Source organism: Candida pseudojiufengensis (assembly GCF_024610245.1).
Source record: "Candida pseudojiufengensis strain CBS 10847 chromosome Unknown scaffold14, whole genome shotgun sequence".
NCBI lineage: Eukaryota > Fungi > Ascomycota > Pichiomycetes > Serinales > Debaryomycetaceae > Lodderomyces > Lodderomyces pseudojiufengensis.
The window spans coordinates 45,626-72,159 of NW_026261536.1; the positions used below are offsets into that span (position 1 = coordinate 45,626).

Genomic DNA, 26,534 nt, shown 5'->3' on the forward strand with positions numbered 1-26,534 from the left:
AATATTATAAAACTACACACAAAATTACCCAACAACAATAGTAAGCTAGAATAATTTGAGAGTAGTAGTTATAACACAATTGTTAAAGTACATGAAATAAGTATTATACTTACCTTACAACTGAATTATTCTCTTACTTATTCACTTTACTCTAATCTAGCTATTCTATTAAACTGTTTGGATAATACTAACTAATATTCTAGTAGTACAAAATGGTTAAAAAAAACGTTTAATTTTTTTTAGTGTTAAGTACAAAATTACAAATTTTATTATTTACAACCTTCTTTTTTCTTTTTTCTCTTTTTTCTCACATTTACTTTTTTTGACAACCAACTTATAAACCAAATACTTCATATTACTCATATCACTAGAAATACAATCATATCATCAAGTACACGTATATCACTTAGAAGCACTTATTTCCATCTTATTATCAGCATTTTTTAATTTCGTATTCATATCACTTTTTTCATTATCTCCACTTTTCATTAATTAACAGAAAAAAAACAGAAAAAAAACAATATCATAAGGAGAAAAATTAGACCAAGCTTGACTTAAAACATTAAGCTTTAAAGTAGCTATTAGAAGAATCAATCAATCAAAGCATTAGCAATAAGAAGAAAATATTATTTTGTCATCACCTTGGTCATTCCATTTAAGACCATATTACTACTCAAAACGCGTTTAAAAAATTCAACTATCTTCAATCACTTTTCAAGATTTACAACTCAATAAATCACATTAAATCCTTCAAAATCATACTCAAAAGAAGGTCAACATATTCAAAACTATCAGTTGTCTTGAAAAAAACAACCATTATTTGAAAAATATTTTAATTGTTTCATACACTTGGAATATCCATACAAAAGAGCATTCATTTCTTCACTTTAAACACTGTATTACATAAATCATATCAATTACCTGTAACACTATATACTTTCGATCTATCCCATTCATAAAATCCATCTAAGCTTTCTTTAAAGATCAAATTCTTTCATATACAAAGATAATTTCATAATCATTCTAAAGCAACCTTAAAGCAAACTCGGTTCATAAATTTCAAATAGAAATATCAAAATGTTTAATACAAATAATCATACAGGGAGTCAACTTACTCCCTCTAATACGAATGGTCAATTTAATCATTCACAATTACATGGACAACATTCTGCATCATCATCTTCAAATATTCCTCAAAATAATTCTCAATCTACAAATCTACCTCCTGGTTTAAATCATACAGGATCTTTTGGTAACCAGCAGTCTCAACCACAACCACACCAGCAGCAGCAGCAGCAGCAGCAACAACCACAACAACAACATCATTCACATCAACAGAATCAATTTAGTCAGCAGAACTTCCAACACCCTCCAAACCAACAATCACTGCATTCTCATTCTCATATTCCAACTTCACCAACAACTGGCATTCTCAAAATCACAAATTTCCCAAGAGATTTAACAAGAAGAGAAGCTACTTTAATATTTGCATTAGTTATAGATGAAATATTAAGTATAGATGTAAATGAATATCAAATAATTGCATTATTTAAAAATATAAATACTTGTATTACTACTGGGAAATTATTAGATGGACAACAAATATTTGGTCATGAATATGCTCCAATAAAAGTTGAATTTGATAATAATAATAATAATCTTTCAGCAATTACTTCACCAACTAATTTTGCACAAACTCAAGCAGCTTTTAATTCATTAAGTATATCTCCAACCGTTAATAATATATCACCACCAAATAGATTAAATCCACCACCATTATCTCAACATCAATTACCTGCTCAACAAAGTGCTCCTGGACCAAATACAAGTAATAGTAATCCAATTGCTCCTTTTGATGTATTACAAAAAAGACAATCTGTGCATAATCCAAGATCAAGATTTATTTTCAGTGATCCATTTCAACTGGATCAACATCAAATACTGCAACAATCACAACAACCATCAAATCAACCAAATTCAGCACCATCATTGCCTCAACAACATCACCAACAAAATCCGAAATCGTATTCAAATCAATCACACTCACAATCAAATAATAATAATAATGATTCACAACAAATTACTAAATCAGGATCTAATCCTATTGATTATTCAGAAATGACAGGTAAATCAATATTACTAATGGAATCACAAAATGATGCAAGAGATTATGAAAATTTAGTAAGAGATCCATGGATGCCCAATCCAATTTTACAAAATCCAACTTCAAACAATGCTGTTGTTGATTCAAATAATCAAAGTCCAAGTCTTTTATCAAATCCAGATTGGAATTCAAATCAATTAATTTCTCATACTTTAAATTCTAATGGTTCTTTAAATAATGGTGGTGGTTCTAATTTTGTTTTACAACAACCACCTGATCGTAGAAGAACATCATCTGCATTTTTCAATCCTCAACAACCACAGCAACCACCTAATTCGCAAAATAATCCACAACAACAACAACAACAGCAACAACAAATTCCATTTAATAATACTATCCCAACCCCCAATTCAAATCTAAGATCATCATTATCTCAACCATCATCATCACAAATTGCTGGTCAATATCCTCAACAGATACCTAATAAAAGAACATCATCACCATCTCAATTAAATGTAAATGTAAATATAAATGCAAGTCCAACAACAAAATTCAATCAACAACAACCATTATCAGCATCAGGATCATCATCAACTACGACATCAACATCTCAACAACAACAACATCAACAAAAAGATATACCAGATTTATCATTATTAGCAAGAGTTCCTCCACCAGCAAATCCAGCTGATCAAAATCCTCCTTGTAATACATTATATGTTGGAAATTTACCACCAGATGCAACTGAACAAGAATTACGTACTTTATTTGTTCCTCAAAAGGGATTTAGAAGATTATCATTTAGAACTAAAAATCAACCTATTTCTCAATTAAATGGATCATCTAATGGAGGATCTTTAGCATCTAATACCTCTTCGTCATCAACAACGAATCCAACAAACAATGTATCATTAAATCATAATCATGGACCAATGTGTTTTGTTGAATTTGAAGATGTAGCTCATGCGACAAGAGCATTAGCTGAATTATATGGTAGAGCATTACCAAGAAATAATAATGGCACCAATGGTACATCCAATAATGGTTCAACTAATAATGGTAATAATACTACTTCTACAAATTTACATAGTGGAAAAGGAGGAATTAGATTATCTTTTTCTAAAAATCCTTTAGGTGTTAGAGGACCAAGTAGAAAATATTAATGGACATTGTTATTACTTATTAACTTCATTTTTGTTGAAAAATAAGGAGAAGAAAGGTGTTTTGTTGTTATTTTTCATTATCTTTTATTTTTCATTATTTTTATAACGGAATATTTTCATATCATGTTTTTTTTTCATATATTTTTAGTTTATACTTCTTTTATGTTTTTAATATTAATTAATAAATCATTTGTCATATATTTACATTAAACTTTAGAAAAATAAACTCTATTTTAACTCTTTGATTTTTATATTAAGGATACATCGTAGCTTACTTACTGGTTTTTAATTCATTATTACTAGTTCGTTATTCATTATTTTTTACTATTTAGTATTTATTTATTCTATCATTTCATCTATTTTCTTAATAAATGTATCAACAATCCACTACTACCAAACACCTGAATATTTTCAAGTATATTTAATTTTTATTTTTATTATTAATTAAATCAATTAAATCCTTAGGATTTGCATAAACTTGAGATAACCAATTACTTTCCAAGATTTCATTTATAGAATCAATTCTCTTGTTTATATCAGGATTTAAAATTTTTAAAATTATTGATCTTGAATCATAATGAAGCTCTTTAAATAATTCTAATGATGAATTATTTAATTTTAGGTTTTTATTATTTAAATCATTATTTAAACTACGTAAATTTTTTTCAAACACGGAAGGATCTTTTTCTGATGAAATTGGATATGAACTCTTGTATTGTTGAAAATTAACATTTTTAGGATCATTTAAATTTGAATTTATCCATGGATTTTTCATTAGAAAAATAACAAAATAAATTATACCTATGGACCAAATATCAAATTTTTTAAGTAGCTGAAAATTTTTTGAATAAATTTTAAATTGATTTAATGAAAATTTTTTATCTTTTTGTTGTTGTTCAATATCAAATATTTCAGGTGATTTAAAACTGTTTGTCCCAACAATTAAAAAATTTAAATCTTCCTTAAATATTCTAAAACATTTTTCATGATTATTTAAATTTAAACTATAACCAAAATCACTTATTTTTATTATACCATTTAAATCAATTAAAAAATTTTCAGGTTTTAAATCTCTATGAATTATGTTTTGGTAATGTAAAAAATTAACACCTTTTAAAATTTGTTTAAAAATTGAATCTTTTAAATTTGAATTTATTTTTATTTTAAATCTTCTTAATTTTGATAAAAAATCTAATAAATCTCCCTGGGGAAAATAAGGTAATATGATAATTAATTCATTTGAATTTTGAAGCTTTAATAAATTTATTATTTCAATTATATGTTTATGTGGTTGTACAGTTTTAACATTTTTATATTCTCTAAGTACTTTTGACAAATATTGTTTATAATTTTCATTGGCTGGATTATATTTAATTTGTTTTAGAGCTAAAACTTTTGTATGATTCAGATCTGATCCCTTGAATATTATACCATTTGCTCCTTCATATATTGGTTTTGATGATGTTTTAACATATTCTTTTCCTATTTCTGGTAATGTTTCAAGATCTATGGAACAAGTATCGGAATTATTTGTTTCTTCTTGTTCTTGATCTTGATCTTGTTCTTGTTCTTGTGCTTCATCTTGTACTTGTGCTTGTTCGTTTTGATTTTCATAATCTGGAAATTTTGAAGTTGTTGGTACTTCTGGACTATCTAGTTGATTATTTTCAAGCGAGGGATTAAAATGGTGATTATTTTGATCTTCTACTACATTTGAGTTTGCTTCTGCTTCTACAAGAGGGGATTGTTGTAAAACTTGTGATTCTGTTTCGGGTATAGGGGTATCTCCATTGGTATCTGTACTTTGGACTTTATCATTGGAGTTGACTAGCCTTGAAGTTGTTGTATTTTGAAGGGACCCCATTTTCTCAGCTTGATCCACTTGTGGGGTATTTTGAATTCTTTCAGAGTCATCAATGTTTTGAATTGATGTATTCCCAAGATCCTCATTTAAATTTAAATTTTTGACGTCACTGGAAGGTAATTCATCTATTGAATTATTCGCATCATTGATACCATTTACTGGTTCATTACTTGGTTTAAAGTGTTCTTTTGAGTTTAATTTGAGACTATCTAATTGAGATTTATTTTGTTCTATCTTTGATGAAGATAACGATTTCAATAATTTATTATTTATTGCTTTTGATTCCGAATCATTAACATTTTGGATATGATTATTATGATTGTTATGATTTTTATTACGACTTAATTGTTCGTTTTCATTATTTGTGACTGGTTTTGTATTATTATGCCCACTATTTCTTCTCGAAAGAAAATTGGCTATACGATGTAATACCATTGCTAATATTGAATTTGAAGTTGAATTGAAAATTGATCTTTAAGATTGATGTTTCATTTATTAACTATTAGTGTATCGATTGATGACATGTGTTATGAAATTTACTTCCTTAACCCCATTTGTTCTAAGTTGTGATAATCAGCCGTTTGCTTTAAATTACGATGATTAGAAATTTGTGATACTTTTGTAGTAGTTTCGGTTGTACTGTGTGATCTTTTCAAATCAATGATTGTTGAGTTTTCTCTAGTAAATATATATTGAAAAAATGGGGTTATATATGCTTTAAATTAGATTAATTTATGAGATAAAATTGATAACGTTTGTAACTTGTTTAATATTATAACTTGTTAATATTATTATAATAATTAGGGGTTTTTAGATCGCAAAATCTATTAAACTGTAAGTATAACTCCGCGTTAATTCTATTACAGTAACTAATGATCTGATTAGTGGAAACTACCAAATGATAACTTAAGATCTATGTCAATTGACACCTAAATTTTGCTGATAAATATCATTCCAATTGATATCAATAATACAGGGCGATTTTTGTAATAGCTTTGTTTAAAGTATTATCAGGATCATTAGCTTTTTTTAATATGGTTTTTTGACTTGACAATAAAAGTATCAGAATTAACTGGTTACTCACGAAATAAAAATGGGTTTGAATTTAATTTTGCAACCAATATTGTCCAATATTTCAATTACATGACACCATTCTAGTTTTTTCAAGACAACCTGATCATGACTAAGTAAGATTCTTCTTAAAAGGCGGTCTATTTAATCAGTGAAACCTGAGATATCGAATTTATTACGCATGAAGGAAGGATTCAAATTTACCAGACATAATTAAAGTATACAATGATGTAGATGATCTTTTGTTGATCAAGTCAAGCAAATTGCTTTAGAAGATACGATTTTATACAACAAGTGGAATAAGATTGAAAGCTCCAATAGAACGGAGCGAAAGAAAAAATATAAATCAAATAGCCCCGATGTATGCATCTAGTTGGATTTACAAACATTGATTTCAATACAAAAGTAGTAAATGAAAACCCAAATTTTCATGTTAATTCAATCACAATAATCGTAATAGACATTTCCTTGTTTTCACCGATGCATAAGGATTTGAAAAGGCAATTTTATACTATTATCTATCTTGTATTGCTTTAAAAATTTATTATCCATGCGATCAACAATTGATAGTATATTTTTAAAGCAATACAAAAAAGATAATTGAATAAAATTAAGATAGTGGATTTCGCCATATCTACTAAATCCCAATTTTCAGTGAGGTACAGGCAATTGTATCTCTCGATACTCCGTGTTACTGTACTGCAACATGATTACTCTTATCATGGGCATCCGTATTTGAATGACTTTAGGTTCGATGCCATGTTCACTTCCAGTGTATGAAATTTCAACTATTAATCTAAATATGTATGACTATCATCTGATGATCTGCCCCTATCAGCCAACCTCAATCCAAAGGAACCAAACCCAGCACAATCTAACAAGAATATAAATCGATTCGTCTCAATTGGTTAATTCAAAAGATCTTCTAACATATTGCTTTTATATCCTTTATAGACATTTGGAGCAACTTCCATTGTTAATAATCTTTGACGAAGTGATACAGAATCTCTATGTGCTTCGTTCTCTGATATTCAAATTTCTGTGACTTTAATTATATGTATTTACTGTTGTACTTTCATCAACGATGTTCATCAGTAGCGATATCAATCTTCTTCAATTGGCTATAAGGAATACAAAGAAATAAGTTACAGCATCTTTTGAACTGAAAAGTTTAAGTTACATGTTCTTACCAATGCAATAAAATCAGAATCAAATATCAAATTATTCAGTATGATCAATTTCAGGAATGGGTATGATAATCAATGCGTTGCTACTGATTGGTAAACAAATCTATAAAGTTTGAATCTTTTTGAGTGGTCTGTTCTATTTTTTATTCTTCCTCTTGCTGACATTAAAGTGTTGGAATATCGATATGTTAATAATTTAATGATTTAACATCAACAATTGAATAAAAGATTTCATCGTATTAATATATAATTCTTTGAAAATTTAATTTAACTTCGAATTGAGCTTATTTGCACTACATCCATAATAGGAAATTACGTGAGGCTCAATTTTTAATACTATTTACATATTAATTAATTACTTAAATTGTTTATAATAAATCCCAATTTGGAATATATTAGTTTAATTTTGTGTAATATGTAGTTGGTAGCAAACCCTTATATGACACAAAATAAAAGTAATGACATATTAAAACTATTTAGTTGCAATTTAGAACCAAGTGCTATAAATTATGAAATTGCTTTTATTAAGAATAGGCAAGGCTGATCTTAGCTTTTTATACACGGATTAGAAAAATTTAATCGGATATATATTCATACTACCAGTTTATAGCAAACCTAGTGTTTTGTTACAGAGATTTTAGCCACCCAAACTTTTTTTTTTGGAATGACTAGAATCCTCAAGTTCAAGAATTTTTTTAGTTGTAATTCTCTCCACATTTCTATAAATGATAGGGTGTATTAATAGGTCTAAATTTATAGGATTATACATCAAAACTTATGATTTCGGTAAATTTTTTATGCTTAAGTTTTTTTTATTCGTAAGATATTTACGATTTTATTCTATAAGTACTTTACGTTAAAATTTTTAACTGATGATTGTTTCATGTTTCAAGGAAAAAAAAAAAAGCAAATTAAGAATTTAAAGTCTAAATATGTTCCATGACTTTCTTACTGCCTTGATACTAAACTGAATCACACCAATGCCAACTTATTGAATTAAGTTTAGTTAAGATTCTATGTCTTGACCAATTAACTTTTTTTTTTTTGGTAAGGCTGACTAGTTTTATAAATCTTTATAAATTGCATTTCTTAAAAATAGAAATGAAAATGAAGTTTTCTATTTTTAATCATGGTATAAGCCTATTTTATAGAAAAGTTAAATCATATAAGGGATATTTTCAATGTTTTTCTCTTCTCTTTTCCAGCTCAGTATATAAAATACCTTTAAATTGATTTGTCAATCTCTAAAACTTCTTTATAACTCCTTTTTATGTCAAATATTATAATCTACATGATTATACATCTGTACTAACTTCCCCCCTAAGTAAGGTAAGTAATTAAAGTATTGTTTAATTTTGTACTATATTTAGTAATTAAACTACTTAGTTAGTACTAGTACTAGCTCTATTTGATGTATAATAACTTAACTTATTGTTTTACCAAAATAGCAAAGCAAAGCAAACAAAACAAAAAAAAATCTTACATCATAAGAATAAGAAACATCATCAATTTTTTTTTCTTTCTTTCTTTCTTTACAATTTCAAATTGAAACTTTAGCTTTTTATTCATTTATATAACAATCAATTCCTCACTATTTCATTCAATTTAATTGAAAAGTTTTGAAAAATCGAAAATAAATCTGGAGTAAAAACAATTATATATCACAAACAAAAAGAGAAAGGCTTCATACATACCCAGCCTACTTTACAAAGAAACAAGTTCAATTTCCTTCTTTTTCAACTTCAATTCCAAGCTATTGTTACTCAACTACTACTAACTAGTACTACCACGACTAATTGAGTCAATTGATATCTATCATTTCAATATTTTCATTCAAGATTTTCTAACAAACAAACAAACAAACATTATATCATAATTTATAAAAAACTATAAAAAATGAGAGCATTAACATTAATTCCATTATTTTTCCTTTTAGGTTCAACTTTATTATTAATTTTAACAGTTATAAATGGTGCAGGAACTTCATCAGTATTAGGTAATTTTTATTGGTCAGAAACTGATACTTCAAATATTCCAGGAGCTGGAAGAGATAAAACAAGATGGACATTTTATAGATCATGTGGTGAATCTGGAGGTAGAAATTCAGATTGTTCATCATCAAAACCTGCTTATCCTTATTCACCAAAAGATAATTTTAATTCAGAGCAAGGTATTCCACAATCTTTTATAGATGATAGAAATACTTATTATTATTTATCAAGATGTGGTTGGGCTTTTATTGTTGTTGCCTTAGTATTTTCAGCATTAGCTTTAATTTTAATTCCAATTAATTTTTGTATTACAATTGGTGGTATATTAACTATAATTACATCTTTAATTTCATTTATTTTTGCTATAACTGGTGCTGCTTGTATTACTGCTGCTCATGTTAAAGGAAAACATGAATTTAATAAAGCTGGTCATTCAACAAGTTTAAGTGCAAAATCATTTGGTATATTATGGGCAGCTGTAGCATGTTTAATTATTGTTTTTGCAACAGCAATTGGAGCATGTTGTGGTACAAGAAAAGGTAATAAAAAAAGATCAACCAATAATCAAGCTTATCCTCAAGATAATGAAAATAATGTGTATTCAAAAGAAAGTGGTGATTATGCTCAAGGAAATTATGTTGATGATACTACTGCCAATAATAGAGGAGTTACTGGTACAGGAGGAGTTGCAGGAATTAATGATAATGAACCAATTTCTGATGCTTCAAAATTTAGATTTTTCAGAGTTAAAAGAGCAAAACCAGAAGAAATTTAAATTAGTTGAATCTTATAGCTCAAAATTTATCATAATGGTATTCTTTAGACCAATTTTATTGACTTAATGAAATAAAATTGACCTAATGAAACAATTATTCAAAAAAAATCATCAAACGAATAAACTGCCCCCAAAATGATGTATAAAAATCAAGACTCAATGACAGAACTTTATGGGTCAAATAATAAAATCAAAACATCAAAAATCATACTTACAAAAAATACCTTGTTTTTTTTTAATTTTATTCAATTTTACGTTACCTAATGTTAATTATAATTTATATTATATATATATTTTTACCAAAACTTTTATAATTTTTAATTAGTCTAATTAATTAATATCTTTTAATATATAATAATTTATTATTTTCAATCAACCATATCAGTATCTCTTTAGATGAAACTTGAAAAAAGATTGATTATCGTACTTCAAATCTGCATTTAAATATCATTAGGTCTAATCGCTTTAACAATCCTAAACTAGTAACAAATACATAGGTTTAAAAACTGACGACTAATTGCTTGATTGTTCACTTCGATAGTTTCAAACTTTTCTATAATCATTGATTTCAAATCTGCGTTTTAAATCTATCATCATTTAGCTCACCATAGTTGCATACAGCTAGAAATCGGATTTAAAAAAGAAGAAGTCAAAAAAAGAAAAGTAGTAGATCTTATTTATTTCGAATAATTCTTAATAAGATATCATCATATAAATTAAAATGCAAATAAAATTTACTTTGCCACAATACTCTAATATTATATTGCCCTGTTTTAAGTTAGTAGAAGGTTTACTCCTTCAAATTAAGTTGAACGTTCTTTGATTTATAATAGTATATTTATCTATTCATTCTTGTTTGTTTCAGATTCAGGACTTTTCTTTTCTTTCTTTCTGAATCTGAATTGGAAAGTATAACGGAAACTTTGTTTTTACCACTGTTGAATGATTTACTTAACATTATATGGTAGTGTAAATTGAGTTGTAGATTTTTGTTCACTGTACTGAATAAGCGTATACGTATTATAAATTACCTAATTAGTTATTTTGTGTACCTTACCGTAAATACAAAAACTTCTCTCTCGTAAATTAAAATTTTAATTTGTTATGCATTAAATAATACGGAGTAAAAATGATTAAAAAATAATTTAATTATCGTTATCATCTATCTTTCAAACATATACTACATCATCAATAACTTCAATCTAAATTCAAACTAAATCTAAGAATTTAAGCTTTAAAAACTTTTACTAAAATTTCCTTAAACTTTCATCAATTGATCTAGACGTTTCATTATTAACTTTTAATTCATAAAAGTTTTAATACTCAAAATTAAAAATTTCATAAATCACTAGTCTAAAAAAACACTCCTAGATTAGCTCAAACTCATCAATCTAATAAATCGAATAGATTCTTAAAACAGTCAAACCCTAAATAAGTTCTTTTTTTTTAAACGAAAAAATTACAAAATCAATTTCCTTCGGTGTTTCAAAAAGAACTTTCCAATTTTTACTTGATCTTGCATTTTAATGTTTTGAAAAATTATTCGATTTACTTGTGTAACAGTTAACTAATTATCAATTATCGATAATCTATTTTCATTCAATTGATTTGAACTAAGATTTTGCAAATTCAATTCAATTTCATATTCAAGACCTTCATCGAAAATCAAATCTAAAGCAAGAAGCTAAAGTAAGACTTATTCCTATAACGTTTAGTCTTTGCTATTGGTCCTTTTAACTATTTTCCTAGTCCAAGATGTCTTTCTCCCTAAGGACAACTAGTTCACATAGTAGTAATAACACTAATTATGAAACTAATTTTTTGACTCAACAACAAGAAAATCCTCATCCCCAACATCAACAACAACAATCAGATCAACTTCATTTAAAAAATTATAATGATTTTTTATATCGTGATGATTATATTTTACAACAATTAAGTAATAGAATTAAATATAATCAATTAAAATATGGTTTAAATGGTGGGGGTGGTAAATCTTCTCAAATTTTATTATCTGAAATTTTAAATGGTGATATTCATGAATGTAATAGTAGGGATAGTAATGATGGAGATGATGTTAATGTTGGATTTTATGGTAATATTAGTAATAATTCTTCTTCAAAAGGATCCAATTATAATGGTGAAGGACTTCAACTAGGTTTTGAATCAAATTTTAGAAATAAAAATCATAAATCCAAATCTAGTAATCATGGACATGTTTCAAGTCAAGGTAATGATATCAATCATATTGAACAAAACAAATCACAAATTAATGAAACTAGACCTCCAACTCATGATATTCCTGATGAATTAATTCAAATTTTTCAAGAATTTGAAAATGATAAATTGACAAGACAAAGACCAGGTTCAAGATTAAATAGTGGTAGTAGTAGTAGATCATCAAATAGACCCAAATCTAATGGTGGTGTTATTTTCAATGTTATTGATGATGAAACAGAAGAAGAAGATAGACCTAATTCTGATCAAAAACAATATTACACCCATGATGATGAAGATGATGAAGTTGAATATATAACTTCTGCCAATACTATATCACCAGAAATTTATATTAATGGATATATGAAATTTATCATTAATTCATCACAAATAAATTCACCAAATGAAGAACAGTTACAAAATCAAAATCAACCAAATAATCCACAAACAATTTCTAAAAATAATTCATTAGTTTCAATTTCAAATTCAATAGCAACAAGTAATGATGAAATAGAATTATTAGAAAGTCCTAAAATAGATTTAACTCATGATCAAATTATTGAATTATTTGAAGAAACATGTAAAGAAATTGATGAATGGAAACAAACTTCTTTTAATTTAGCCAATAATAAATTAAATTTTAAATCAACAAATTATCACCAACAATTATTACAACAACAATATCAATTACAACAACAACACTTACAACAACAAAGAATTAAATTGATTCTGCAAGATGATTATAATGTTGATAAAAACTGTAATTTAAAATCCCAAAATAATTATAGTAATGAACATATTAATGAAATTGGAGGTGGAAACAATAATGAATTAAAAAATAAATTAGTTGATGATTTATATTGTGATGATACAAATGAATTTGATGATTCTTCAATTGATTTTGAAAGAAAAATTCGAAAAAATCCTGGATTTGTTAAAAAAGTGAATACTTTTTATTTCAATAACAATAATAATAACCATAGTAGCAATAATGTCAATGAAACATCACAAATTATTGAAGATTTAAAAAATAAATCGTTTCACTCGAATGCAATATTAATTGGTTCATCAACTAAAAGATCTTCTTCAACAAGTTCTGAAGTTTCAAATTTATCATTTGAATTACAAAATTTAAATTCAAATTCAAGTACTACTTCTCCATTAGAAAAATTAACTCATCAAATTATTGAATCTCCTAAAACTTCAACACCAGTTAGATTAGACAAAACAATTGATTTAGTTGATGAAAATACCTCCACTAGCAATAAATTAACTCAATCAGCTATTTCCAAAAAACGTAGGGAAAAACAAAAAATTCCAAGACGTCCTTATTTTGGTTATAATAATTTTAATGATGAATCTCAATTTCAATTTCAATCTCAACCTCAACCTCAACCTAATTCTTCGAAAAATAAAAATATATTTAGGGTAGGTAGTGCAATTGATTTTAAATCTTTTAAAATTGAAAGTAAACCAGATTATGAAACATCAAAAAATTTATCATTACAATCATCAAAAATTCCAAATAAATTTCATTGTATTCAATTAAATGATAAATTAATTGAACCATTATATAATTCAAAAACTTGTAAAATTCATAGAATTTTGTATATTAGGGATGATTTTGATATAATTTTTAATAATTATCAATCTGAAAAGGAATTAACACAAGTAAATTCAAATTCAAATTCCAAATATAGATTATCAAAAAACGTCAACTTCAAAAAATCATCTTATGAATCTCAATATATTTTGACAAAAATTGATCAAAAAACAAGTAAACCAGATAATACAACAAGATCAGGATTATGTCCATATTGTGAAACCATCGAATTTTTTGGTTTAAAAAATTCTTCTTATGGTAATCATTTAGCTTATAAACATGGTATATTAACAAATGGTAAATCAATTCCTGACCCAAAATTTTTTGGTATATATAAATTTAAAAAAGGTGAATATGATGAACCTGAAAAGAAAAAAAGAAAAACAAATGCTCATATCTTGGAAAGACAAGGTGTATTATGTACTTGTTGTTGGCAAATTTTAGAAGTTAATTGTACTTCAAGATCTTCTGTTTTAGGACATTATTTAAGACATTATAGGGATTCTCATGTTGGTTATAAAAAGGAATTTAAAAATGGTCAATTGAAAAATTATATTGATTTGAATGAATTTAAAATTGTTGATAATGGTAATGGCTGTGATAATGTAAATAACTCGAGTCAAGCTGATAGTGCGACTGCTGAAACCAACAGTCAAATTATAAATGATCCTGATATTTTAAATTTCATCAATAGATGGAAGGAATAAAATTGTAATGACAATTATTTTCAAATTGTTGGTACTTAGTTTCGATGGTAATTCATCTTTTGATGGCTCGGATAATTTCAGATTGGTGTTTATTTCATTTCTAATTTGGTTGTTTTTAATTGTTTAGCAACATGTTTAGCTACTGCTTTTTCTTTGTATTATTTTTTGAAGTTGACGCTATTTGCATCAGTCAATTTTTGCATTACTGATTATTTTTTTAATTGATGTTCAATTTGTATTAATAATTTTAATGAAATTCTTTCAAGTTTGTTGAAATTTGATTTTGACTTTGTCTCTAATTCTATTTCTGAGATTAACCGTGCGCTTTTCTAAATTCATTAATTATCGAACTGCACTTAATCAAACTTCATAGCTTAGAGTGATAGCAATTAGTCATGTGGATTATATTCACATTATGAACATGGATACTCTAAAGGGAGAGAGTCAAATTATAAAGCGGAATTTGTAAATTGATAATGGAATCTGGATAATTAGCGGTAAAAATAAATTAAATGAAAGGCTACTATTGTTCCGCTTCCTACGATTATGTATGATTGATTAAATTTCTATTTAGCAAGATGATCTAACAATTAATTTATGAGTCTCAGATCCAAATTCAAGGTTTGACAGGTGAAGGTTTTGAGAAAAAGAGAAGATATAGACTATTGAAATATTCATGTTGAAATTATATGCACCCAGCAAAGAGATGGATTCAACTTATTGCAACAGAATATAAAACTTTAGTTTCAGCCATTTGATAAATCTGAGACACCGTTATGGCCATATATTAGATAAGGATTAATTACTTTTGTGAAAATTTTTATTGTCCTATCGGAATAATTAATGTAATACAATCAGATATGAAGCAAAGGTTTCACTTGTTATTCAAATATCACTATTGCTCAAAAAATGGTATAAATGAGTTGGAATTTTTCTAGGTTTATTTATGTGAAAACATCATCCTATTAATCTTTTCATCTTTCCAAATGTCAAAGGAGACCAAGGATATTGATATAAAAGTTGAAAAAACAACATCACTTACATCTGATGATGTTGAGTCATTAAGTCTATCAAATACAATTAGTTTTTCAAAACAAGATAAAGATGATGCTAAAGAAATCTTTTATCATGATAACAAATTAAGTTCAACTTTGAATGCTAGAATTATAACAATGATTTCTTTAGTGGGAGTTATAGGGACTGGATTGTACGTTTAATCTTCAATTGCTAATTTCTTTAAATGAATGTTGTATGTTAAGATACTAACTTACTTTAGATTTCTTTCATCTGGTGGTACATTAGCAACAGCAGGTCCCGTAGGTATGATTTTAGCATATGTTGTTGTTGGTTCTGTAGTAGCAGCATCATTAATGTCAGTTGCTGAAGTTTCATGTCTATCACCAAATGAAGCATCATATGTTTCACATGCAGAACATTTTGTTGATAAATCTTTTGGATTTGTTATTGGAATATGTGATATTTATGCAAACATAATTCCAAATGAATTAGCTGCAGTATCTGTTTTAATGACTTATTGGACAGACATAAATCCTGCTGTATTTATTACCATATTTGGATTAACTATCGTTATTGTCAATGGATATAATGTTAAATGGTATGGAGAAATTGAATTTTATTTTGGAATTATTAAAATTCTATTATGTGTTGGATTAATTTTATTAGGATTAATTATAGATCTTGGTGGTATTCCTGGTGATAATGATCGAATTGGATTTAGATATTGGATTAATCCTGGCCCATTTGCTGAAAGGTATACAACTGGATCTTTAGGTAAATTTTTAGGATTTTGGAAAGCCATAAATTCAGCAGTTTATGCATTTAGTGGTATTCAAAACATTACATTATTAGCTGGTGAAATTGATTTTCCAAGAAGATCGATATATCGTGCTTCAAAAAGGGTATTTATAAGAGTTTTTGGGTTATATATTGTAATGATTGTTATATTATCAATGATTGTACCCCATAATGATCCATTAATTGCTGAGTCCAATGGTACAGCTAGTGGATCACCTTGGGTTCGAGCTATAAGTCTCGCTGGAATTAAAGTGTTACCAAGTATAGTTAATGCAGTAGTTTTAACTTCAGCCTTAAGTTCTGGAAATTTACAAGTTGTCAAAGCTAGTAGAACCATATATGTTTTAGCTTCTAAAAGACAATTACCTAAGATCTTTTTGAAAGTCAATAAACATGGGCTACCTTATGTTGCAGTTGGTTTTACTTGTGCATTTTTACCTTTGGCATACATGGCTGTTAGTGCTTCATCATCCAATGTGTTCTCATGGTTTTCAAATGTCATATCAGCAAATACTTTATTTAGTTGGATTGTTATGAGCGTGAATCATATAGCATTACATAGAGCTTTAAGAGCTCAAGGATTTTCACGAAAATATTTACCTTTCACATTTTTAGGAAAATATGGTGAATATTGTGGTTGGTATTCTCTATTTTTTGCAATATTATTCTTGTTGACTGGTGGGTTTCCAAATTTTATTCATGGATATTGGTCATTTTCAACATTTTTCAGTGCTTATTTTATCATTCCATTAGCTTTGGTACTTTTTATTTTTGCAAAATTAGTATTCAAATCAAAGTATATTACACCAAATGAAGTTAAATTGAAACCATTATTTTACGATGTTCAAGCAAGACCTGAACCGCCTTTCAAAAAATTAAAAGGATTAGAGTGGCTTACGTTATTATGGGCATAAGTAATTATCTTTATATAATATAAGATACTTTGCATAAGATTTCTTCATTCGCCTATTTATTGTTCTCATGTTTATTGGCAAGATTTGTAAAATCTTTTCAGTAAAGTATAATTATTGTATGAAGATCAGAATGTCAAGCTTCGGGCAACTAATGAGCGAAACTGTATTTGACTGTTGTTGGTTTGTATCCGCTATTCAAGTCGCATGATGTAATTCTTAGTGTGTTCTTCGATTTGATGCGATCACACTTATATTGATTTCCATATTTCATGCTCTTAATCCTTGATCACAACTTAGTTTTTCGTAAATTTATTGAACTAGTCGACGCTCAATTGGAGGTAGTACCGAAGCCGGTGTAACGCCAAGATTATTGTTTCGATGTTTCAAGTTTGACAACGGTGGAATATTTGGATTTTGACTTTCATCAGATAGCTTTAATTGATGCGAAACACTCGATTTTGAACATCAGGTTTGATTTTCCTTGAATTATCATATATATTAAAACTCCCCGAGGGGCAAGTTCTTTATTTTCTTTACTCTGATAGCATGAAAAGATGTAGTAGAATTCCAAACCCACTTTAATGCAAATTTGCTAAAACTGAATGTCTTTCTCTTTCAATTTGATAGCCCTAATAAAACTTCAAAATTAAAAGAGAGATAGCCACACCAATTTACAAAAAAAAATGGTTTTAAATTTAGAACGAGATAAATTTTTCTAACCCTGATGTATCCACAGTAATGGAAAAACCCCAGTTGATCATATTGCCTTGTAAAATGTATTGAAACTGTTTAATTCTACTCCAATGAGAAAATAGATAAAACCAATTCCAATTTAAATGAAGGAAAAAATTATAGATAAGGATTTATTATTTTAGATTAAGATTGAAAATCAAATTGATACAGATTTTTATCAATTTTTTATTGTTTCAAAATTGTAGCCATGAAATTTCTATTCACACTCACAATTTTCAATTTAAGGTTATAAATTTTGAAAATTGGCAATTCTAAATTTTATTGTAAATCAATATAAGATTAGATCATATGGCGTTTGCCCTGGTAATCGTATCAGAGTTTATTGATTTTAGTATACACTTAATTTCTAAATCAGAGCTACATAACTCAATCTTTATCTACTCTAATCAAACATTTTTACAATTCTATGCATATCGCTAGTACGTTTATTTTTCAAAAGCTTTGATTGTTCAAAGAAGCCACTTTTCATCATACTTAGATCTACTTGTCTTATCAACAATCAAATATAAAATATATAGATATGAAATTTTCCACTTTCATTTAGCCCCTGTATTATTTTTTTCAAACTTTTCAAAATCACTACAAAATCATGTCATCAAAAGAAGTGAAAGACCAATCTACCAAAGTTGAGGTTTATGCTGATTCTTCAGATGTTGAATCATTAAATCAAAGTTTTTCTAAAGAAGATATAGAAGAAGCTGAAGCTTTATTTTATCATGATAATAGATTGAGTTCTTCATTAAATGCCAGATTGATTGGTATGATATCCTTAGTTGGTGTTATTGGTACAGGTTTGTATGTATAAATTCTTTAGGTGTCCCTTATCTAAAGCGCAATTGATTTGGTCTATCCAATTGAGGCTACCAAATTTTGTAGCTAAGATGTTTCAAAATCGGTTGCAAAAAAAGTTTAAAGTTTTGTGATACTAACAATCAAAAAGGTTCCTTTCTTCAGGTGGTACTTTATCTACAACAGGTCCAGTTGGTATGCTTATTGCATATATTTTTGTTGGTACTGTTGTTGCAGCTTCACAAATTGCAGTTACAGAAGTATCCTGTTTATCACCAAATGAAGGTGCTTATGTTTTTCAAGCTGAACATTTTGTTGATAAATCTTTAGGTTTTGTGATGGGAATTTGTGATATTTATTCAACAGTTATTCCAAATGAATTATCAGCTGTTTCAGTCATTATGTCATATTGGACTGATCTCAACCCAGCTATTTGGATCTCCATCTTTGGTGTTGTCATTGTTGCGGTCAACTCGTATAATGTTAAATGGTATGGAGAAATTGAATTTTTCTTTGGACTTTTGAAAATTTTATTATGTGCTGGTTTAATTATTTTAGGGTTAGTAATTGATTTAGGTGGAGTTGTAGGAGGTAATGATAGAATTGGTTTCAGATATTGGGTTCATCCTGGACCTTTTGCAGCTAAATATGAAACTGGATCTTTGGGTAAATTTTTAGGATTTTGGAAATCTGTAAATTCAATTGTATATGCATTTGGTGGTATTCAAGCTATCACTTTATTAGCAGGTGAAACAAAATATCCAAGAAGATCAATTTATCGTGCAGCAAAAAGAGTCTTTTATAGAGTTTTCACTTTATATGTTATTATGGTTTTCATTTTATCATTAATTGTTCCATCAAATGATCCTGTCATTGCTAAACCAAATGGTACAGCTAGTGGATCTCCATGGGTTAGAGCTATTAGTTTAGCTGGTATTAAAGTTTTACCAAGTATTGTTAATGCAGTTGTTTTAACTTCAGCTTTATCAGCTGCTAACTTACAAATTGTTAAAGCAAGTAGAACAATTTTTGTATTAGCAGCAAAAGAACAATTACCAAAAATATTTTTAAAAGTCAATAAACATGGTTTACCATATGTTGCTGTTATTTTTTCATGTTGTTTTATTCCATTAGCTTATATGACTTCAAGTAAAACTGCTGCAACAGTTTTTTCATGGTTCCAAAACATTACTTCATCTAATATTCTATTTAATTGGATTGTCATTGCTATCAATCATATTGCATTACATAGAGCATTAAAAGTACAAGGATATTCTAGAAAAGATTTACCGTATACTTTCTTTGGTCGTTATGGTGCTTACACAGGTTATTATTCATTATTTTTTTCAGTTCTTTTCTTATTAACAGGAGGATTTCCAGCATTTATAAAGGGTCATTGGGATTTTGCAACATTTTTCAGTGCTTATTTCATTATTCCATTATCTTTAGTACTTTTCATATTTGCTAAATTATTTTTCAGATCAAGTTATATTAAACCAAGTCAAGTTCGTTTGAAACCATTATTTTATGATGTCCAAGCTAGACCAGAGCCACCATTCAAAAAATTAAAAGGTTGGGAATGGCTTACTTTATTATGGGCTTAATTCTTATACTTTAATTCATAGGCGTAGTAATAGTTTAGTTATTTATTAAAAAATAGACAATTCATATTCTTTCGGTAATGATCGATTCATGTAGACGTAAAATTACATTAGTCATTTATTGAAAAAGAGATATCTATTTCTTTGAACCATATTTTGAAACTGTTTTACCGTCCGGAATAGTGAATAAAACAACTGGTTTTCCTTCTTCGTAAGGAACATCAACCCTAAAGTAACCTTTTCTTTCAAATTGAATAATATCACCAGCTTTTAATTTTGCAACATTCAAATCTGCTACTGCTTTTGTATGGAATTCAGTTTCAGGTGTAATGAAATCTTCAAAGTTATCTTCCTCTTCCAATTTATCTTTGGTGATTAAATGATCGAAATCAACTAAATCAACGTTAACTTTATCTCTAGTATCAGCTAACCAAGTTAATTTCTTAGATGTTTTTCTAAAGTCACCTTCTAAATGTAAATTTGCTTCAATTGATTTAACGACATCACCTTCTTTGTGAACTTTTGAAATGATTACATTACCCCAGTCCATAAAAGTAATTTCTTCACCTTCGGTCAAGTCTGCATCTTCTTGTTCAATTAAAACTTGATCAGAGTAAATGACAGTCTTTTCACCAACATCTGGATTCTTTTTATGTCTTGGTTTTGTCTCAGTGTATGGCTCTTTTGGACCATTCAATAATTTGACTGGGACTGCATTTTCTGAATCAATTGCCGTAAATCTTGGAGCAACTGGATCAATAACTTTTTTATTTAAAGCCCAAATAACTGACCAATCCAAATTGATGATATTTTGAGATGGACCTTGTGACATAATGAAATTTCTTAATCCTTCAACTGACATACCTCTTCTTCTTACACCTCTGACAGTTGGAAATCTTGGATCATCCCAATTACCAACATAATTTTTATCAACAAACCATTGTAATTTTCTTTTGGATAATAAAGTTCTGACAAAATTGACTCTACCAAAATCCCATATAGCCACATGACGTAAGCCTAAAGCTTTTTGAATCCAATCATATTGTGGGTTACGATCTCTATATTCGTTAGTTCTTAATGAATGTGTTACACCTTCAATAGCATCAACAACAGGTACACAGAAATCATAAATTGGATACATTTTCCATTCAGTGCCAGTTCTATGATGTGGAGTTAAATTACATCTATAAATGACTGGATCTCTCAAAGCTTTATTTAAAGCTTTATAATCGATTTTAGCTCTTAAACAATTTTTTAAACCTTCTTCAGTACCATTTTTCATTTCCTCTGTGAAGATTCTCAAATTTTCTTCAATAGATCTATCTCTTCTTGCTGAAGCATCACCAACCATTCTTTCTTCTCTCATTTTTTCAGATGGTGTGTCATCACAATAAGCTTGACCTTGTTTAATCAATTTAATTGCTAAATCATACATATCTTGAAAGTAATCAGAAGAATAAGTAATTTTATCACCTTTGATTCCTAATAATGCTAAATCTTCAATAATTGCATCTTGAAATTCAACTTTTTCTTTTGTTGGATTTGTATCATCGAATCTAATGATTAATTTACCTTTATAAGCATGAGCAAAATATTCATTCAAGATAGCTGCTTTAACATGTCCAATATGTAAATATCCCGATGGTTCAGGTGGGAAACGAGTAACAACCTCACCCATTTTAGCATTTGGTAAGTCTATTTCAAAACTTGCTTTGTGAGTTTCTTTTTTACCTCCTTTGGCAGTTTTAGCATTTTTCAATGATTTTCTTAATTCATTAAGTGAGTTGGTAAATAATTCAACTGATTTGTCAAATTTTGAATCACTTTCTTGTAAAAAGTTATACCATCTTGAGACATTTGGATATACTTCGTTTTTTAAGACTGATGCCATAATTGGATTTGCTCTTAAAACACCCCACATAGCAATATCAGCCAATGTAATTTCATACCCGACTAGAAATGATCTGAAATTTAAATGAACATCTAAATTTTCTAAATCAGTGGCTAATTCTTTAAAATTTTTTGAATAAAATTTTTCAATTGCCAATTTCACCCATGGTTGAGATTTTGATTTTTCTTTCAAAATTTGTGGAAAAGTTTGAGCTAAATAATCCAAAGCATCTAACTGATCTACAAATGTTTCAGAGCCTGGAGTAACTAATTTGATAGCTGCAGCAGCATTTGAAGACTCAACTGATTTTTCATCAACAAATTCAACTGGAATTGAAACGTCCGAATCGCTAGAATTGACAAAATATACAGCAATTAAAGTTGGATATGGTATAGTAGCAGCTTTACCAGCTATACTTAATTGAAATGACATTGTTGTTCAAAAGTTGTCTAGTTTGATCCAGACGGTTTAAATTTTTTTCAAATTTGAATTTATAATTTAAACCGCACGCACATCTGAATAAGTTGCACAAAAGTATATGCATCAAACAAATGTCAATCAATAATTTAATTAAATAAATCAAGTTAAGTCTATCAATTGATATGTCAAATACGCCTCCACCAAGGACGGGCTCACCAGTACCTGGACTAAATAAACCAACAGCTAAAAGGTCTCCGTCAATTTTAGTTACAGATGTAAGAAGTCATCAAGTTAAAGGCGCTAGAGCTCCATTTGCAGGTCAAAACTTCAAAAAGCAACAACAATTACAGCAACAACAACAACAGCAGCAGCAGCAATCCGGTTATAGTTTTGAACAACTGCAGCATCAAAATGCATTACAAAAACGATTGGCATTTAGAAACAAGTATACTGATATTTCGGTTGATAAATTGTTAAGTAATTCAAGTGATATTCCATCTGGTCAAAGTAGATTTCCGCCTAAACTTGGAGGTAAAAGATCGAGGCCATCATCACCCACTCCACCGATTACGTCTCCAGAATCCAGAAGAAACATAAGAAGTATACCGAAACTATCAACGTCACTACCTACTAGAACATCAAAAACATCACAGAAATTGGTACTCATTCCCGATCAATTGAGACAAAACTCCCCACCTTTATCATCAGACTCAGAAGAATCATTATTACTTCAATCTCAACAACAACAACCTGATTTACTGGCTCAAATACTAAGGTCTAGAGCAGAGTTAATGCCGAAAGAAAAAAGAGCTCAAGAATTTAGCAGAGTGACTGCATATTTCATATGTGAAGAATTCAATCTACCGGCTGTTGCAAAATTTCTAAGAAAAAATCATGAAGTTAAACCTAGATTATACGATGAAGCATTATATGTACCGTATGCTTTACCATTATTACCAGGAAGTGATGGGCTACGAGTGAAATCTAATAATTCATCAAAATTACAAGCTAAAAACAAACATATGGAAAAAATGATAAATAAATCAGAACAAACCGATCATTTATACGAATACTATTCCGGTGTTGAAACTCCGGAAGATGCTAATAATTATTCAATGGATCCAGAGTTAGAAAATTTTGATAACGCACCATTCGATCCTAGTGAACCTCAATTTTTTGCACCACCATTGGATAGTTCTGAAGAAGGTGAACAGCTGAATGTAAAAAGTATACCTGAGACTAATGGATCTCATCAACAATCAGATGTTTCAAAACATCATGCTGAAATGTTTGTTTTTGCATATGGAATAGTCGTATTTTGGAATTTCTCTGAAATACATGAAAAAAACATATTGGCGGATTTAGCATTTTCTGATAAAGACTTATTGATTAATCCAATTGATGAACAAGACATAGAGACTGAAGAGTTTCATTTTGAATACGATAGGGAACTTCATCGGCCTAGAATATATAATGATATGATCACTTTAAGGAGTGGTGATCATTTAATTAAATTGACCATGTCCATGGCAATTGCACAACTGACAAAATTAGGATTGTTCGAAAGTCGAATGGTCAATATCCTACATCTGATTAGTAAATTACCAAAAAAATTAGCATTAACTGGAAGATTAGGTTTGAAAAGAAATCAATTACTTAGGAAATCAGGAAAATTGTTTAAGTTAAGAGTTGACGTCAATTTATCGAGTTCTATATTAGATACACCTGATTTCTTCTGGTCATTCGAACCAGCTTTACACCCATTATACAACGCCGTTAGAGAATATTTGGAAATTGATCAAAGAGTACAAGTCTTAAACGATAGATGTAAAGTATTTTTGGAATTTTCCGATATTGTTTCAGATAGTATGAATGAAAAAAATACAAATAGAATAACGTGGATGATTATAATAATAATTTTTCTAAGTTTATTTGTCAGTGTCTTCGAATTTGTTTTGGAGATTCTATAACTTTGTGCGGGAAACGTATAGGGGACGCATACATCAAATTTAAAATGCGTTTAATTCATGAACTTCATATCTATGAAGATTTTGATTCGGCTGGGCTTTATTTGGAATCCAACTCATTAGTGCGATTAGTGGGAGAATATACTATATTAAGTTAGATTAGTACTTAAATCATTCTAGATAAGAGATTTATACTTCACCTAGTACATCTATTATAAATCTTCTAGTTTGGTCGACGTGTGTATTTATGTATATCATTCTTCATTCAACCTTTATCTTGATTTCTTTAATTCACTGCAATATACATTTAAAGTAAAGCTATATAATGCGGATTAATTTCGTGACATAATTCAATTTGTAAGTCACAAATGCAAGAGTTCATGATAACTTTATTGGATTTCCTAATTGGGATTTTCAAATTTCCGATAAATATGCGTAACGTTTTAACCTCTTACAAAGTAAACAATATCAATCAAACTTGAGACCAAGAATCAAATGAGATGCCTCTAGTATCAATTTATGGCCCCGATCGGCAAAATTTGTCATCAAATGATCGTAGTAATGGACAACAAATGAGATCAAATATTCAAGATGATCTAATGGAAATCGATGAAAATTTAGAAGAGATAAATCGTAGATTTCATCACAATGAAGATAGTATGGAAGTTGAGGCTCTTCCACAATATGAACAAGTATCAGGAAATGTTTCATACCTTATAATTGATACCAATTTTTTCATACAAAATTTACAATTTATTGACGATTTATACAACATAGCTGATCAATTCAAATTAAAGTTAGTTGTTCCAAATGCGGTGATCGGAGAGCTAGATGGGTTAAAAAAGAATGAAATAAAAGGTGTATCTGCAAGGAACGCTATTAAATGGATTCATAAGTCTTTAAGCGAGGACAAAGATGTAATGCGAGGGCAAAGATTGAGTGAGTCATATGATCGAACTTTACATGGAGATGATTCGATATTAGATTGTTCCCTTTGGTATCAAAACACTTATGAGATATCATTAGTTGTACTACTTACCAATGATAAAAATTTTGTGACAAAAGCCAGAATAAATGGAATAAAAACATTTGAGTATTCTGATGATTATTCTGCTAGTGAAGTTGGATCGATAGTCTTGCAAGAAAATATTTATGTTTTTGGAGAAAGAACCGATGAGTATAGAGTACAGAGGGGACACCAATTAAAAAGTCAGCAACCCAAAGTGCAACCACAGAGCACTAAGGATTCATTTAGAAATCTAGAGGATAAACTACTAAACATAGATCAAACTTTGACAAGTACTGAAAGGCTCGATACAATATACAATGAAATTGTCACTTGTCTTAGAGAAGGTATTCATAAGGCATTAGTAAAAGAATATCAGGAATCGCTAGAATTATTACAAAATTACAACAAAATGGGATTAATGACAGTTGATGAATGTTCAAGAACGATCATTAGATTTTGGCAAGTCTTTGGGTCATATTTTAGAAGAAATGATTTATTACCATTCAGAGAAGAAGGCAAGGGAAGAAACTCGAAGAAATTTCCGATCAACTGTGACGAACCAGATGATAAAAACGTGAATGAATTCATTATATTTTGGAGCGCCATATTAACGACGCTATACGATGGAATCATGAATACTGATGAACAAGAACTATTGAAAATATTGAGTGAACGATGGCAGATCTTAGCGAA

At 28.5% G+C, this 26,534-nt stretch overlaps 8 protein-coding genes across 8 annotated transcripts; 6 read left to right on the plus strand and 2 right to left on the minus strand. All coding sequences in view use genetic code 12, as the record gives it.

The window, feature by feature from the left end:
* Positions 1–1,077: 1,077 nt before the first annotated feature.
* On the plus strand, positions 1,078–3,267 carry WHI3 (mRNA-binding protein; the record flags this gene model as incomplete). Its single annotated transcript, XM_051759211.1, has 1 exon — positions 1,078–3,267. One exon carries the CDS (start codon positions 1,078–1,080, stop codon positions 3,265–3,267), a length of 2,190 nt encoding a protein of 729 aa, XP_051612880.1.
* Positions 3,268–3,688: 421 nt separating this feature from the next.
* On the minus strand, positions 3,689–5,566 carry KGF55_004321 (uncharacterized protein; the record flags this gene model as incomplete). Its single annotated transcript, XM_051759212.1, has 1 exon — positions 3,689–5,566. One exon carries the CDS (start codon positions 5,564–5,566, stop codon positions 3,689–3,691), a length of 1,878 nt encoding a protein of 625 aa, XP_051612881.1.
* Positions 5,567–9,285: 3,719 nt separating this feature from the next.
* On the plus strand, positions 9,286–10,155 carry FMP45 (Fmp45p; the record flags this gene model as incomplete). Its single annotated transcript, XM_051759213.1, has 1 exon — positions 9,286–10,155. The coding sequence occupies one exon, from the start codon at positions 9,286–9,288 to the stop codon at positions 10,153–10,155; it is 870 nt and encodes a 289-aa protein (XP_051612882.1).
* Positions 10,156–11,910: 1,755 nt separating this feature from the next.
* Positions 11,911–14,682, plus strand: KGF55_004323 (uncharacterized protein; the record flags this gene model as incomplete). The annotated part of the gene is made up of 1 exon (XM_051759214.1): positions 11,911–14,682. One exon carries the CDS (start codon positions 11,911–11,913, stop codon positions 14,680–14,682), a length of 2,772 nt encoding a protein of 923 aa, XP_051612883.1.
* Positions 14,683–15,668: 986 nt separating this feature from the next.
* Positions 15,669–17,411, plus strand: KGF55_004324 (uncharacterized protein; the record flags this gene model as incomplete). Its single annotated transcript, XM_051759215.1, has 2 exons — positions 15,669–15,889; positions 15,959–17,411. 2 exons carry the CDS (start codon positions 15,669–15,671, stop codon positions 17,409–17,411), a joined length of 1,674 nt encoding a protein of 557 aa, XP_051612884.1.
* Positions 17,412–18,753: 1,342 nt separating this feature from the next.
* On the plus strand, positions 18,754–20,557 carry KGF55_004325 (uncharacterized protein; the record flags this gene model as incomplete). Its single annotated transcript, XM_051759216.1, has 2 exons — positions 18,754–18,959; positions 19,105–20,557. The coding sequence occupies 2 exons, from the start codon at positions 18,754–18,756 to the stop codon at positions 20,555–20,557; spliced, it is 1,659 nt and encodes a 552-aa protein (XP_051612885.1).
* Positions 20,558–20,690: 133 nt separating this feature from the next.
* On the minus strand, positions 20,691–22,877 carry GUS1 (glutamate--tRNA ligase; the record flags this gene model as incomplete). The annotated part of the gene is made up of 1 exon (XM_051759217.1): positions 20,691–22,877. One exon carries the CDS (start codon positions 22,875–22,877, stop codon positions 20,691–20,693), a length of 2,187 nt encoding a protein of 728 aa, XP_051612886.1.
* A 170-nt stretch (positions 22,878–23,047) lies between these two features.
* KGF55_004327 (uncharacterized protein) lies at positions 23,048–26,530 on the plus strand (the record flags this gene model as incomplete). The annotated part of the gene is made up of 3 exons (XM_051759219.1): positions 23,048–24,731; positions 25,322–26,392; positions 26,511–26,530. 3 exons carry the CDS (start codon positions 23,048–23,050, stop codon positions 26,528–26,530), a joined length of 2,775 nt encoding a protein of 924 aa, XP_051612887.1.
* Between the last annotated feature and the right edge of the window lie 4 nt (positions 26,531–26,534).